Source organism: Esox lucius, chromosome 19 (genome assembly GCF_011004845.1).
Source record: "Esox lucius isolate fEsoLuc1 chromosome 19, fEsoLuc1.pri, whole genome shotgun sequence".
NCBI lineage: Eukaryota > Metazoa > Chordata > Actinopteri > Esociformes > Esocidae > Esox > Esox lucius.
The window spans coordinates 26,085,760-26,100,394 of record NC_047587.1 but is presented as its reverse complement, the minus strand read 5'-3'; the positions used below and the strand labels follow the sequence as shown (position 1 = coordinate 26,100,394).

Sequence of the window (14,635 nt, the reverse complement as noted above, 5' to 3'; positions counted from 1 at the left end):
GGTAGGGAAGGATTCACAGACTGAGGTTAGGGACCAGTGGATGAATGGTAGGGAAGGATTCACAGACTGAGGTTAGGTACCAGTGGATGAATGGTAGGGAAGGATTCACAGACTGAGGTTAGGGACCAGTGGATGAATGGTAGGGAAGGATTCATAGACCGAGGTTAGGGACCATTGGATGAATGGTAGGGAAGGATTCACAGACTGAGGTTAGGGACCAGTGGATGAATGGTATGGAAGGATTCACAGACTGAGGTTAGGGACCATTGGATGAATGGTAGGGAAGGATTCACAGACTGAGGTTAGGGACCAGTGGATGAATGGTATGGAAGGATTCACAGACTGAGGTTAGGGACCAGTGGATGAATGGTAGGGAAGGATTCACAGACTGAGGTTAGGGACCAGTGGATGAATGGTAGGGAAGGATTCACAGACTGAGGTTAGGGACCAGTGGATGAATGGTATGGAAGGATTCACAGACTGAGGTTAGGGACCAGTGGATGAATGGTAGGGAAGGATTCACAGACTGAGGTTAGGGACCAGTGGATGAATGGTAGGGAAGGATTCACAGACTGAGGTTAGGGACCAGTGGATGAATGGTATGGAATGATTCGCAGACTGAGGTTAGGGACCAGTGAATGAATGGTAGGGAAGGATTCACAGACCAAGGTTAGGGACCAGTGGATGAATGGTAGGGAAGGATTCACAGACTGAGGTTAGGGACCAGTGGATGAATGGTAGGGAAGGATTCACAGACTGAGGTTAGGGACCAGTGGATGAATGGTAGGGAAGGATTCACAGACTAAGGTTAGGGACCAGTGGATGAATGGTAGGGAAGGATTCACAGACTGAGGTTAGGGACCAGTGGATGAATGGTAGGGAAGGATTCACAGACTGAGGTTAGGGACCAGTGGATGAATGGTAGGGAAGGATTCACAGACTGAGGTTAGGGACCAGTGGATGAATGGTAGGGAAGGATTCACAGACTGAGGTTAGGGACCAGTGGATGAATGGTAGGGAAGGATTCACAGACTGAGGTTAGGGACCAGTGGATGAATGGTAGGGAAGGATTCATAGACTGAGGTTAGGGACCAATGGATGAATGGTAGGGAAGGATTCACAGACTGAGGTCAGGGACCAATGGATGAATGGTAGGGATGGATTCACAGACTGACCCACACTGGATAAATGGTAAGGAAAGATTCACAGACTGACAAACACTTGATGAATGATAAGGAAGGATTGACTGCAACAGCAGAGCATACCACCCCCAGTGTACAGATGAACTCTCCAAGGAAGTCGTGCTCATACAGTTGGCTGCTGCACTTGTCCTCATCAAACAGGGCAAATTTCAGCCGCTGGATCTCTTCAAAGTGATAGTCCACCTTGAACTTCACCCCAAACACTGGGTTCAGGTTATTCACTGCAGTCTCCGTTCGACCAATCTGAAAACAGTAATGTGGTCCTCGGGATAAGTAGTGCATTCACAGACATGACACCACATTGCAAACCCATTGCTGGTGCAGGGTGGACGTGCGGGGGTGGGCAGAGTGTATGATCATGTAAAAGATGAACCAGGTGGTGGTGACTAAAAGTGTTTGTCTGACTCACACGGATAGATGTACAGAAACCCCTCACCTCTTGTTCCATCATCTTTTTAGGCTAGAGTGGAGCATGCTACATCCTGTCTGTTTGACTAGAACCCCCAGACTCTGCTCTCCCCACACCTCTTACTGTTACCCCCTCCCTCCTTTCACACTTCCATCTTTAACCCCACAGCACAGATGGCACATCCACCCAGAAACCCTCATTCACACCCAAAGAGATACCGACAACTACCCTTCCTGTTAAAACCCTCTCTGCTGTGTTTGTGTTCAAGTGTTTCAAATACTGTAACTTTGGGCTGTGTCAATAGCTGTGTGTTTCATATATTTAAGCATTCAGCTGTGTGTCAATAGCTGTGTGTTTCATATATTTAAGCATTCAGCTGTGTGTCAATAGCTGTGTGTTTCATATATTTAAGCATTCAGCTGTGTGTCAATAGCTGTGTGTTTCATATATTTAAGCATTCAGCTGTGTGTCAATAGCTGTGTGTTTCATGTTCTTATTAAACATTCAGCTGTGTGTCAATAGCTGTGTGTTTCATATATTTAAGCATTCAGCTGTGTCTATAGATGTGTGTTTCATATACTTATTAAACATTCGGCTGTGTGTCAATAGTTGTGTTTCATACACTGTAGCTTTCGGCTGTGTGTCTATAGTTGTTTGGGACCTTGTGGTAGGGCAGGTGGCAGCCGATGACTCTTTCTGCAGGCTCTACAATGAGGCGGTGGGGATGGTCTGTTACGGATGTGAGATCTTCTGTTTTTTCACCGGCTGCAAGTGGTATATTTTGGTGATAGCTTTGTCCTACTAGGTGAGATTGGAATGATTCAGACAAACTAACAGCTGTTCCATAAATCTAAAGGGGAAGAGAAAGTAGTCATTTCCTGAAGCCAACCACCACCTTCATGGTTTAGTCTGTATTAAATTCCAGGTTATTGTGACTGATCCAGGCCACTATCTGGTAGACATCTCCATGGTGCATGGACACATCGCTCTCAGTGACGAGACTGCAGATGACATCACTCTGGTCAAACAGATGCATTGTTGGAGGTACAGTCATTGGTGTAAAGTGAGCGGGACACCTTCTGATTTTAGGGGACTGGAATAATGACCTTGCATAGCGTGTGCGGTACCAACTCAAAGGTCTTGCTGTATATTGTCAGATGACAACAGAATCTCAGGAGAAAAAACAGCTGTCTGTATTGTCTGTTATATTTAAAGGTTCATTCAGAGTCAAAGGAATCCAAATGCAACCAAGAAACCCGTAAACGAAACCCGTCAGCGTCCATTACATAGAGGCTGCCTCATCGGGCGCCAAGGAGAGAACCTTGTTCATATGTTGTAGCTGAAGGGTCATCATGATTCAAAGAGAAATCATGGTGAGGATGACTAGATGTTCATCCTATGTTATGGTATGGGAATTGGGCCAAATGTTTGTGGCTTTTGCAAAGCAAAAGGATACGTCGAAGAGCCAGCAGAGCACTTGACTTGCGAGCAGAGATCTAGTGGCACACAGACATAAACTACATTGAGCATGCACAGCCAGCGTGGGGCACAGAAATGTCACTTGAGAGCTTGCAAGTCTGAAATTGAGTAAAGTGAAAATCATTATAGCGCCCAAGTGAATTAGTCAGAAAGACAGCACTTGGCCAGACATTAAATTATTTTGTGTAGGGGTTATGTTAACTGCACACAGACACAGAGAACGTAACATGACTGGGCTGTAGAATCCACAGGGCTGAGTTGACTTCGTACAGGTGTAGAACCTCCCAACCCAACTGCAGGCATGAACAGAACTGCATGTCGGCTGTTGATTGATTCATTCCGCTTAAAAAATTGTAAAGTCTGGTTAAGCTGGTCAAACCAAGTTTGAATAACTTCTCTCACTTACAAATGGGACTGTACAATTGATGTAGCAGCCTAAAGCTGATCTGACCGAAAAACAAATGTCCAAGCAATACAGCACATCAGATTGGTCCGGTCTGTCAGTTGGCTCTATTTTTTCTAGAGTTTTTGCTTTGGTTTGTCGGGATTGATGTGTTATTATCACCCTTGCAAAATACATATTGTACAGGATGAATGTGGAGAGCCTGCCTGGAGCTGTGTGTTATGCTCCAGCCTGCAGCGCTCCCTCTCAACACACACAAACAAACACACACATACACACACAAACACACATCGCCACAGCTCACTCGCTTGCTCGCTCACTAACTCACAGCAGCATATCACAGTGAAATTAATACATCGCAAAAAAAGCAATGCCATCGAAGCACTTCATTTATTTAAAAGTAAATCTTGCGACCAGTATTTTCACCAACAGGACTGTTTTCATAATAGCCTATTTTTGCATGAAAATAGGAGACATGGTGAAACTGACTTCTTGTCATGCCGAGTCCACATGGAAGTATAATTGCGACATCATAGTGACATCCTACTGTAACATCCCCACATGCCGCGATTGCTCAAAAAAGGATTTACCTGTAAAATATTCATAACATAAGCTATGAGAAATTACTGTGAGCGAAATTAAAATGTATGATCAAACAGTTTCATGCACGAGTTAGCATCAATTTGCAAGAGTACGGGAAACCCATACTTCATGCTCAGACTGCACTGGGTGTCAGCTCATGGGTTTTTCGCTCATTTGATGGTCTTGCTAGCACATACAATCTTGCTTTTGCGAACCATTCCGTGCATGCGCAGCATTTGGCCCTAATCTGACAGCTTACTAGGTGGTCCTCTGTGGCTCAGTCGGTATAGCATGGTGCTTGCAATGCCAGGATAGGGTCTCCAGTTCACGACACCACCTGCACATAAAACGTATGGACGCATGACTGTAAGCCGCTTTGAATTACAAGCATCTGAATTGTATTATTTCCATGACATGCTCAGTGAGTATAAAGAGGTGCCATTTTACACCTTTGGAAAAGCTCGGTGTACATGTGTAATCCATTTGCCTTCCTAAGTTCTATTCCTCCTCTTTCCACTCTGTTTCCATGCATCAACAACATAATGACGCCTTTGTTTCCATCCACGTTTCCATGGTTACTGCAGCAACCGCTATGCTGGTTTCATGTTGGAGCCTGCCCTGTTGACCAACAGCTCAGGCCTGCAGCGATCACAGCCTGCCTCAGCATAACACTAGCCAGGCAGGCTGGCATGTTTTTTCTGTGGCACTGGGGCAATGTGGAACACACAGATCCACAATCCTCAAGGCATCGCAGCTTCAAAGTCAGCTCTCAATTCATGTTCCTCCACAGTATAATGACATTCCACCATTTTCCTTTTTTATACAGGATACCGCGTTATTGCAAACTTTGACGAGTGTCAATCAATAAAACACAGAGAACATTCAAGAAGGCCTTTTCCTTTTAATGTTTATTTTACACTCTCAGGTGTATATTATATTACTATAGTTTGTTTTGGGGTTTGACTCGCTTGCTTTGAGGATAATCTTTGGTCCAACCTGAATCACTAAGACCATATCTGTGCTTCCAACATCCCTTAATCCTAATCTCTCTCTCAATTATCCTATTTCCTCTCATTTTATAAACTAGGACATGTCAAACATGCTTCTCCCTTCCTCACACATCCACCCATGTTCTCCCCATCTCACCTCAACCCAGTTGCCTTCCACCTCATGAAAGAGGACGCAAAAGGGATCAGACTTGGAGGCCACGTCTCTGTCCAGCAGGTTGCCGCAGCACACGGACAGCTCCACCCTGGTGATACAGTGCTGGGTGCCCACGACTGGCCCAGACTCAGGCCCTGTGCCCAGAGTGTAGGCCATGCCCGCAGGAGTGTCAGCCCTCCCACAGCCTGGCAACAGACAGCACAGAGAAACAACACTATGAACAACATTGTCCATAGTACTGACAAACCCAAGGTGGAGACCTAGAAAGCACGCGTAAAATAACACAGGGAGACGCAAGAACAGGCGGTCGATGCGGGTGGTTAATAATAACGAAGTCAGGGCCTTTGGGGGATTCCAGGCGAAGGTCCACCTGAACATTCAAATGGAAAATAAATCATTTCCAAAAGGAGGTGTGGTGCTGTAGAAGCCCACCCTCCTCCAATGTCCTTCCTGCACCTTCTCCGTTAAAAGGCTGATAGAGCCCAGCTGAGGTTCATTAGTCAGTCAAGTGTGATTGACTGGACAGTCAACTTAAATAGTGTCAGTGGACTGCTGCTGCTCACACTGGTACTTTCAAGAAGACTTTCAGTTTAAGAGAAACCTTGGCTTGGAAGTTCTACTTTTTGTTCCTTATGCTTGAGAATTTGCTAAATGACAGGCTACGTTTGAGCCATTTCCCTTGTTAATGTTAATTACATATTTCAATCTGACATATATAAAAGGGGCCAATTCTTGTATATTTTGACATACATGTACATTTGTTAATTAAACCAAATAGATGTTTACCACATACAGAATTAAGAGTCCAATGCACCTTTTTCTTTCCTTTCCAAAAAAGTTGAAGAGGTTTTGAGTGAGGAACAGAAGTGTTAAAATTAAGAGACCACTGCTAATTGAACGCTTCTGTTCCTCACTCAAAACCTTCCTTTTTGAAAAAGGTCTCTTAATTTTATAATATATACATATATACATATTTCCATATATTACTTTTCCATATGGGAACATTCTTATCTGTGGTCTATGGCTGAGGCTTCTCCCCAGGCTCAAAAACAATGTTCCTTACTTACCATTAGGGTGTAATGTGAGTGCAGTACAGGAAACTGGAAGCACTTTGACCAACTTTGACTCAAGGCATTTGAGGAATCATTTGTAATGGTGCAAAACAAACATTATATTTTAGTTAAGATTCTACTGGAAAATGTATACTAAAATTTGTCATAAATGGCAATATTTAGATCAACACAACTTAAACAGATTTTTTTTAATTTAACAATAAGACTGGTATTACAGGACTAAAAAATAAAAATACATTTGGAGTGTTGTTGGTTTTGATTGAACTAATACAATAAAAACTGAACTTAAAGAAAATACAACTGGAAAAAATAATAGAACCTTTTTTTAAAAGCCACACAAAATAAACTGACTTTATCCAAAGCCCAGAAATGTCGATTGGCAAAGTAGGCACAATGTCTAATTTGCATATTTAATTTCACTATTTCAGAAGGGTCCAGTGGTATTGTACAAGTCAATGTATTGGGTGCACATGTACTGCTGCAGCATGGGTTCAAATCCGGTCCCCTGCTCTTTCAGCAAAAACATAAATTTCCCCACTTTCCTGTCTAAAGTATAGAAAATGCATACAAATATATCTTATGTATATATTTCTGAGACATAAATGTGTCCATGTTAAATATCATGTTGGGTAATGGTTCTTGGCGCTGTAAACTGTTCAGACAGGTAATATGCCTTCAGCTGACATTCATTCCATAAGACAAAAAAATGTTAACGATTTTTTTCAACAAATAAGCAATATTTCAATTTCTAAGTCAGACTCAGTATTATCCATAACAGAGGATGTAATGGAAAAGGACAATAGGTTCAAAATTATTGTTTTTGTGTTCAGCCAAGCCTTTCTTCAACATGGCAGTCGATATTTTGACCCGTGTTTTACAAACTCAATGCTGTTTGCTAATATATTCGGTCTCCCCAAAAAGCTTGTCTTTTTCAGCTATAACAAATCTAATTATATGTATTTCTCTAACATGTCAATACTTAGAAGTTCATTTATTGGGGTATACACTCCTCCCAAGGCATCAAAAGTTGCATTCATATTTAGACAAAGGAGATTTTATGTCATGTCCATAATGACATAATACTCTATATCATTAATTATTGTACCATAAAGAAAATACTCATTTTATTTTAACCATATGGAGTACCCAGAGAGCTTGAATCAATTCAGTTGTGGAAAAACGAAGGTCAGAGTTACACGTACAATAATTTATCTGTGGGTTGTTCATGCATCATATTAGAGAATTCCAAATGAGAGATGTACAATCAAACATTCATACACAGGTAAAGAAATGTGAGGACATGAGGAGTATGGTGAGGGCTCTTGTTGCTAAGATACTGATGTGCCATTGTGGAGGACACCAATGTCCCTCCACTGCTTGTGCTGGTGAAACCAGGAAATAAAAAATCGGTTAGTCTATATTCCATAGATCACAGTACGACTAACTGCATAGCGGTATATCAAACTACAATTTATTAATTTATTTAAACACTGTAATGATATTACAAACACACTGAAAATAAAAATAAAATTAGGACTTTTCTACATTGTCATGGTCTGAAAGGGTTAACAGACAGGTTTGGTATTAACTATCTTTATGGGGCTTTCTATGAAGCTGTTTCCATCAAGGTGTTATCATTAACAACAATTAGCTTCAACCTCAGAAAATGTGACAGTAACATAAACAAAACACACACGTCACACTGACAACCAAATAATAATCAATCATCATGGACGTATTTGCAAACAAGTGCATACAATTTAAATATTGCATACTCAGTCTCTTCCATATAATGTAAACAGGTGAATGTTGTTTTGGTGTCAGTGCAAATATAATACAGAGGTCATAATCTAAGTCCTGCTTGCATACCTAAAAATAACAGGCTGACAGGTAACTCTTCTCATATCCCTAACAGTCCCCCAGGATCTGTTCGTCCAACATTACGGTCACTGGAGTTACTAACACACTCTTACGGCAATGTCCTGGCCATACATAACTTTACTGAAAGGGATAGTTTTGATAGCGTAATAGCTAAATTCTACTTCTTCACATCTGAGGGATGATGATGATGTAATGGAAGTAATTTATTGTTACCAAATCAACAGCATAGGTCATCCTTATCCTGATACAATCAGAGGGATAGGGGATTCAAACACATGAACACACACACACACACAACCCCTTATTGGTCGAACTGGAAACTGTGCCTCACCTCCCCTAATAGCACAGTAAACGCAGCGTACATTGTCATTTACTCCAACACTAATTGCCTGTCAGCCCTGGTGTATGCTGACTAGTGATGGAAATTGAGCGTTTGATTTGCCACGGTACAATAATCATCTTTGTGGGGTAGAGGGGCTGAATTGGTGACTATAGAGCCAAATGCTCTAGTCTCAGTTAAACAAAAAAAAATTATATTTTCGGTTTGTTGAAGTAAAAATCTAAATTTTTGGAACATATTTTCCAGATGCATTGCTGAAAATACAGTTGTATCACTAAAAATGTACTTGAATAACAAAGACAACAACTAATGTGAGTTACAAATGCAGGTCCCCCCAGCTTCAGTGTCATGTTGTTCTGAGTTCAGTGTGGCAAAGAAGTGGCCTTACAACAAATAAGTACAGGCTAGGCCTGCTTGTCTGTTTAGACCTCCTCACTTGCCCCTTTTGCAGATCTAGTCAACAAGCAAACGTTTATTCGGGTGACAAAATATGAAATGGGATCTAAGACAAACGATTACAGGGGTAATGTTGCATCTTCAAATGGTCCAAACTAAACTGACACATATGGACAAAAAATATGTATCAATGACAATCAAGTTTTCTATCAATCTCATTTTTTTTAATCTCAGTGCCCGGGTGACTGCATCATCTCCTATAGCCTACTCTGAGTCGGAATGAAACCGTTTTTCCAGCATTGATGGAAATTCAGTACATTTCAGAATAGATTTCAATAAACAAATAATGAACACAGGAAAATCCAGGGCAAGATGGAGCAATACAGATAGTTAAAGAAAGATAGAGACAGCTAGAGGGAGAGTGAGCGAAAGGACATATCGCTATATTCTATCTAAAGACATAACGGAGTGAACCAGAAAAGTGAAGCTATGAGTATCCAAGATGACAATGACACTTCTGCTTTAGACCTATAGACAATTGTCTGTTTCCTCTTGTGGTTTACAGTTAGAGCTTTGTGAAGGTTTTCCGTGCTCTATTTGATACACACGCACACGCGCGGGCACACACAGACAAATTCTCTTCACAATAACCTCTGACATATCATGTTTGCAGTCAGTTTACAAAATCAGGAAGCAGCCTATCGATCATTTAATTACTATCAATCTATATTCTAAATGGACTAAATTGGGATACCTCAATAGGAGAACATATTTGAACACTATTGATTTAAATACTTAATTGCCGTTTCCAGACATAATATTGTAAAATACTCACACGAAATTAGGCTGCATTCACTTACCTTGGTTAATGTGATTTTCTAGACTAGTTTACACCACCCGCGTCGGTCCTCTGAAGAGCTCTACTTTTATACCTCAAACACCTTTCTTTCTATGCGAAAATTAACGTTATTTTCATGATATCCAAAAACATCACCAGGGGAATACAAATTGTTGTTGTTCGCCACGAGGGCATGTCGTTCTGCTCTGAGTCTCCGAATGATGTAGTGGTGCGATACAAGTGGTTGCGCATTGCTCGGAGAACTCCGCCCGACAATCACACGCGCTACCTTCTGCACTTTATGAGCTTGTAGGCTATGCTGAACTACAATTTAGCAGCAGTCAATTAAATGGCTTGGAAATAAATTCCCAATTTCAATCGTCATCGTGCTCCAAATTAATCATGCTTTCTACACTTTAACACAACAACGAAGCTTTATAATGGGTTCAGACTTAATTACTCTCTGCAATAGTGTGCATATAGTGTTTTTTATATAACTTTAGACACAAATCAGTTACCTTTTTTAACCAATTTTGCTCCTCTTAATATTTTATGATCTAGGCCTACAGTTCACGAGTTTGGTCAGAAAACATGTTTCCCCTGAAGCGGTCTCATCAATCCATTCTGCCGCTTTTCACACTTGCCACTCAACCAAGAACTTCACTGGCACACATGCTGAAGGTTGATGCATTCCCCAGCCAAAAACCACGATTGAGCTTACAGGAGCCTAACATACCACAATAAGTCGCTGGAGCGCAACATGACAATGCTGCCCTATCTAACACCACCTACTTGTCCAACCCAGGCGGTGCCAGTACTCAGCAGAAATCGTAGCAAAATATCTACAGCTCTTTGTATGTGATTGGTGAGATGCAAAGTAGTAATAAATGCTTGCACAATTATTAGGCAAGTGAGTATTCTGATCGTATGATTATTTCTATGCAAATTTACTCCAAACCATATAAACTTGAATGCACATTGGATTTAATCATTTTCAGTTTATATGTATTTGTGTAATTAGGGAGGGTGTGACAACAGTGAATAACACCTTATATAAAGGTGTCCATAATTATTAAGCAGCTTCATGACCTCAGGTATTATGGGCCTAAAGAGATTTAACACGGAAAAGTCATAAATTGTAAAATGCCTTTCAGACAGATGCAACACTCTTGAAATAGCTAAACTATTGAGGCGTGACCACCGGACACTCAAATGTTTTGTTGCGAATAGTCAACTGGGGTGCAAAAAATGCATGGAGAAGAAAAGACACAAATTAACTGCAAAAGACTTGAGAAGAATTAAAGGTGAAGCTACCAAGAAATCATTATCTTCCAGTGCCACCATATTCCAGAACTGCAGCCTACCTGGAGTGTCCAGAAGTACAAGGTGTCAAGTGCTCAGAGACATGGCCAAGGTCAAGAAGGCTGAAAGAAGACCAACACTGAATAAGATTCACATGTTGAAGCGTATAGATTGGGCAAAGAAATACCTGAAGACAGATTTTTCTATAGTTTTATGGACAGATGAAATGAGAGTGACTCTTGATGGACCAGATGGATAGGCCTGTGGCCATCACTAATGGACACAGGGTACCACTTTGAGTCAGGCGCCAGCAAGGTGGGGGATGGGTACTGGTATGGGCTGCTATCATTAAGGATGAGGTAGTTGGACCTTTTTGGGTTGAAGATGGACTGGCACAGCCCCACCTGTTGTCAACAGAAAGAACTGCAACAAAACATTTATTTTTATTTCTCTAAGATTACTTCCTATAATTTATTATCTATGAATTTAGCATCTTCCTAAATTGCATATAGTATGTGTTAGGATTTTATTTAATGTTCATTGGTCCCTGCCTTGCTGCTTCAGACTGCGTTCTGCCGATTCAAGTTCACAGTAGTAGGCCATAGGCTAAGCGTGAATGTGGGGAAAGTCCCTCTCTCACAATGCAATTGTATGTATGAAAATATTAATATGCAAGCTCAGAATTTTTGTATGATCAATGTAGATCACACAAATTTAATGCCAAGTGGGGCTGACAGCCGGTAGCCCCACTACATCCTGGAATATTCAGATGCATTTTCGAGACTATGTGTGAGGGCGATTCGAGACTTCAGAGGCACTATGACGCTCAGCCCATCTTCAAAGGGACATCTAGCACTGTACAAAACGAACTGTTAGACTGTATGTATGAAGTGTACAGGGAGGAGATAGCCAAGCAAGTGGACAAGACATCCTTTGTTGCCATACAGGCAGATAAGACAACTGATGTTTCCTGTAAATTGCAAATGGTGGTTGTGTTGCAATACATGTTGCCTGAAAATACAGTGACAGGGAGGTTTTTGGAGTTTGTGGAAGTCAAAGATAAAACGGGACTCGGCCTCTCTAATAACATCAAGGGTGTGCTGGAACCACTGAAGTTGGGAGAAAAGCTGATCGCTCAGACTTATGATGATGTGGCTGTAATGAGTGGAAAAGTCCGAGGGGTACAGACGCTAATGAAAGAGACATGCCCACATGCCCAGTTTGTTCACTGCTATGCTCACCAGCTGAACCTGACCTTGATGATGATCCTGAAGTTGATGTTTTATACAACACTCTGCAAAAACTGAGCATCGATGCATCTGGGATTAGCTGTGCGCTCACCAGTTTCAAGGAGAATGTCCAGAATATGTGGAAGCAAACTGATGAATGGGCTGCCATCGTTCACGATGGAACAGACGAGCCAGGCCGACGAGTAAACAACACAGCGCCGGTGATGATGGAGGCATGCGACACAGTCATCTCCCAGGTGGAGCAGAGGTTTTCACAAAATGACCACCTGATTGCTGCCAAGCTGGTTGACAGCTCGCTCTTCCCACAATTTGTCCTGTCATTCCCAACATCTGAGCACGACTGTGCGGTGAAACTATGGTCTCTAGGAAACAAGGAAAAGTTGAAGTCTGAGCTGACCACTGTACTGCCACACTGAGCTTCACACTGGTAAGACGGCCCTGTCTCTGTTAAGATCCATCCATGAGTACAACTTAGAGGAGGCTTTTGCTGAGACCGTCACTCTGCTGAAAATTATCATAACAAAACCTATGATGACATCCGAGTCAGAGAGGACATTTTCCACCTTGAAGAGGGTAAAAACCTTGACTCGCAATACCATGGGACAGCCGCGAGTCAAGGCATTGGCCATGTTGTCCATCGAAAGCCAGCTGATTCAGCAGCTACATTACTTCATTCCCAAAGTAATTGAAAAGTTTGCCCAGAGGAAGAATCGGCGTGCCACCTTTCACTACAATTGAGCTCTCAGCCTTGGTGAGTGAAAGCATATTTTATCATCCTGCCTTTGTGGTGCTGGTCCGTGCATTGGTCATATTTTTGTGATGGATCGATTGATATAGATGGTGATGAGTGTCAGTATTTCCATGCTTATCTATTAAGGTTGTTGTCATAGAATGGATCTGTATCCCTAAAAAGTAGTCTTTCCGGTTCATTGTGGCCTTCAGTGGTGTTGAGCTCATTGCTGTTCGCGTATGGCCCTGTAGGCACATTGGTTCTGAGCTTGGTTGCATTCCTAATTTAGGTTTGACAGTGGTAATTTTACATGTGTGTGAGAGAGAAGGAGAGCAATTACACAAGAAGGTCTCTCTCTTTCTCCAGTATGTGTACTACAACACCTGGTAGGAGCAAGCCGCTCTGTTGTTAAGTGTTTTGTGGAGCCACGCTGTTTGTTGATGTGTAAAATAAACACATCAATAGCAAGAGGGAGTTTTGTAGCTTTACTGGTATGTATCCTATATTTTGAAATGGTTTGTGCCCCACCAATTTTTTACATATAAAACGCCACTGCTACTGCCAATTTCTGGAAGATACTTTCTTCAAGCAGTGGTTCAGGAAGGCGTACTCAGTACTCAGAAGGCCATGTTCTTTAGGCAGGACAATGCTCCATCACTAGCAAGCAAGGGCCTCAAAGATGCCCAAATTATGACCTGGCTCCCTTCCTTACCTGACTTGAATCCTATTGAGAACTTTTGTATGTCTGAATAATGTGAGATTTGCAGTCAGATAAAACAATACACCTCTCTGAACAGCATTTGGGAGGCTGTGGTTGCTGCTTCGGTGAAAGTTGAACAGATCAAGAAACTAACAGACTGCATGTATCGGCCACTGAATATATTTTAAAGGACAGAAATGTAATTTAATTTTCATTTGGGGTTACTTATTTGTTGCACTTACTCAAAAATTGAGAATAAACAAGTGAGTTGAAACTATTTTTGTAATTTTGTTGCCTAATAATTGTGCACACTAATTGTTGGCTAACTGTGTACACTTATGTATTCCCCTGAGAAAGATCAAAATCCCTTTTCCTTTGTTAAACATTTAGATTTGAGGTTAAATTATATTTTGGATTGACTGAGCAATGTGTTTGTTCAACAATAAAAATAAATCTTGAGGAATAAGATTTGCCTAATAATTGTGCATGCAGTTTACAGATGTGCCGTAGCTAGCTAACATTATCTACATTATATACGTTTTCTAGTGTGTGCTGTAGAGATTAGTAGTTGCTGGCAAGTTGTCCTCAACATTGAAATTGGGGAATTAAATTTGAGAGGGACTGTAGATTTGTTTACATGCATCAATCACAAAACTTTTATGAAGTCTACTTCCCACTGTAGGTAGGCCTGTGCAATCACTTCCACTTTACTAAACTAAAGCTCAGTGCAGGTTCGTCCACAACAGTCATGTGACGGTGTTGTTTGACACATCCCGAGTCAATCTGGTTTCTCCCAATCTCCTCTGCTCTGCTTGTTCTGATTGCTACAGGGCTAGTTTGCTTTCACTAGTTCTGGGTCAACGACGCCATGAAGTTTACCCCGAAC

General features: G+C 41.6%; 1 protein-coding gene across 1 annotated transcript in view; it reads right to left on the bottom strand.

Moving 5' to 3' along the window:
* cpne2 (copine II) overlaps nucleotides 1–10,177 on the bottom strand; it is a 43,419-nt gene extending 33,242 nt beyond the window's left edge. The window contains exons 1-3 of the mRNA XM_013138968.3: nucleotides 9,790–10,177; nucleotides 5,222–5,424; nucleotides 1,266–1,445 (exon numbers count right to left, since the gene is read on the bottom strand). Coding sequence (XP_012994422.1) covers nucleotides 1,266–1,445; nucleotides 5,222–5,395 — 354 coding nt within the window. The 5' untranslated portion in view covers nucleotides 5,396–5,424; nucleotides 9,790–10,177. The remainder of the gene's footprint in view (nucleotides 1–1,265; nucleotides 1,446–5,221; nucleotides 5,425–9,789) is intronic.
* Nucleotides 10,178–14,635: the final 4,458 nt, after the last annotated feature.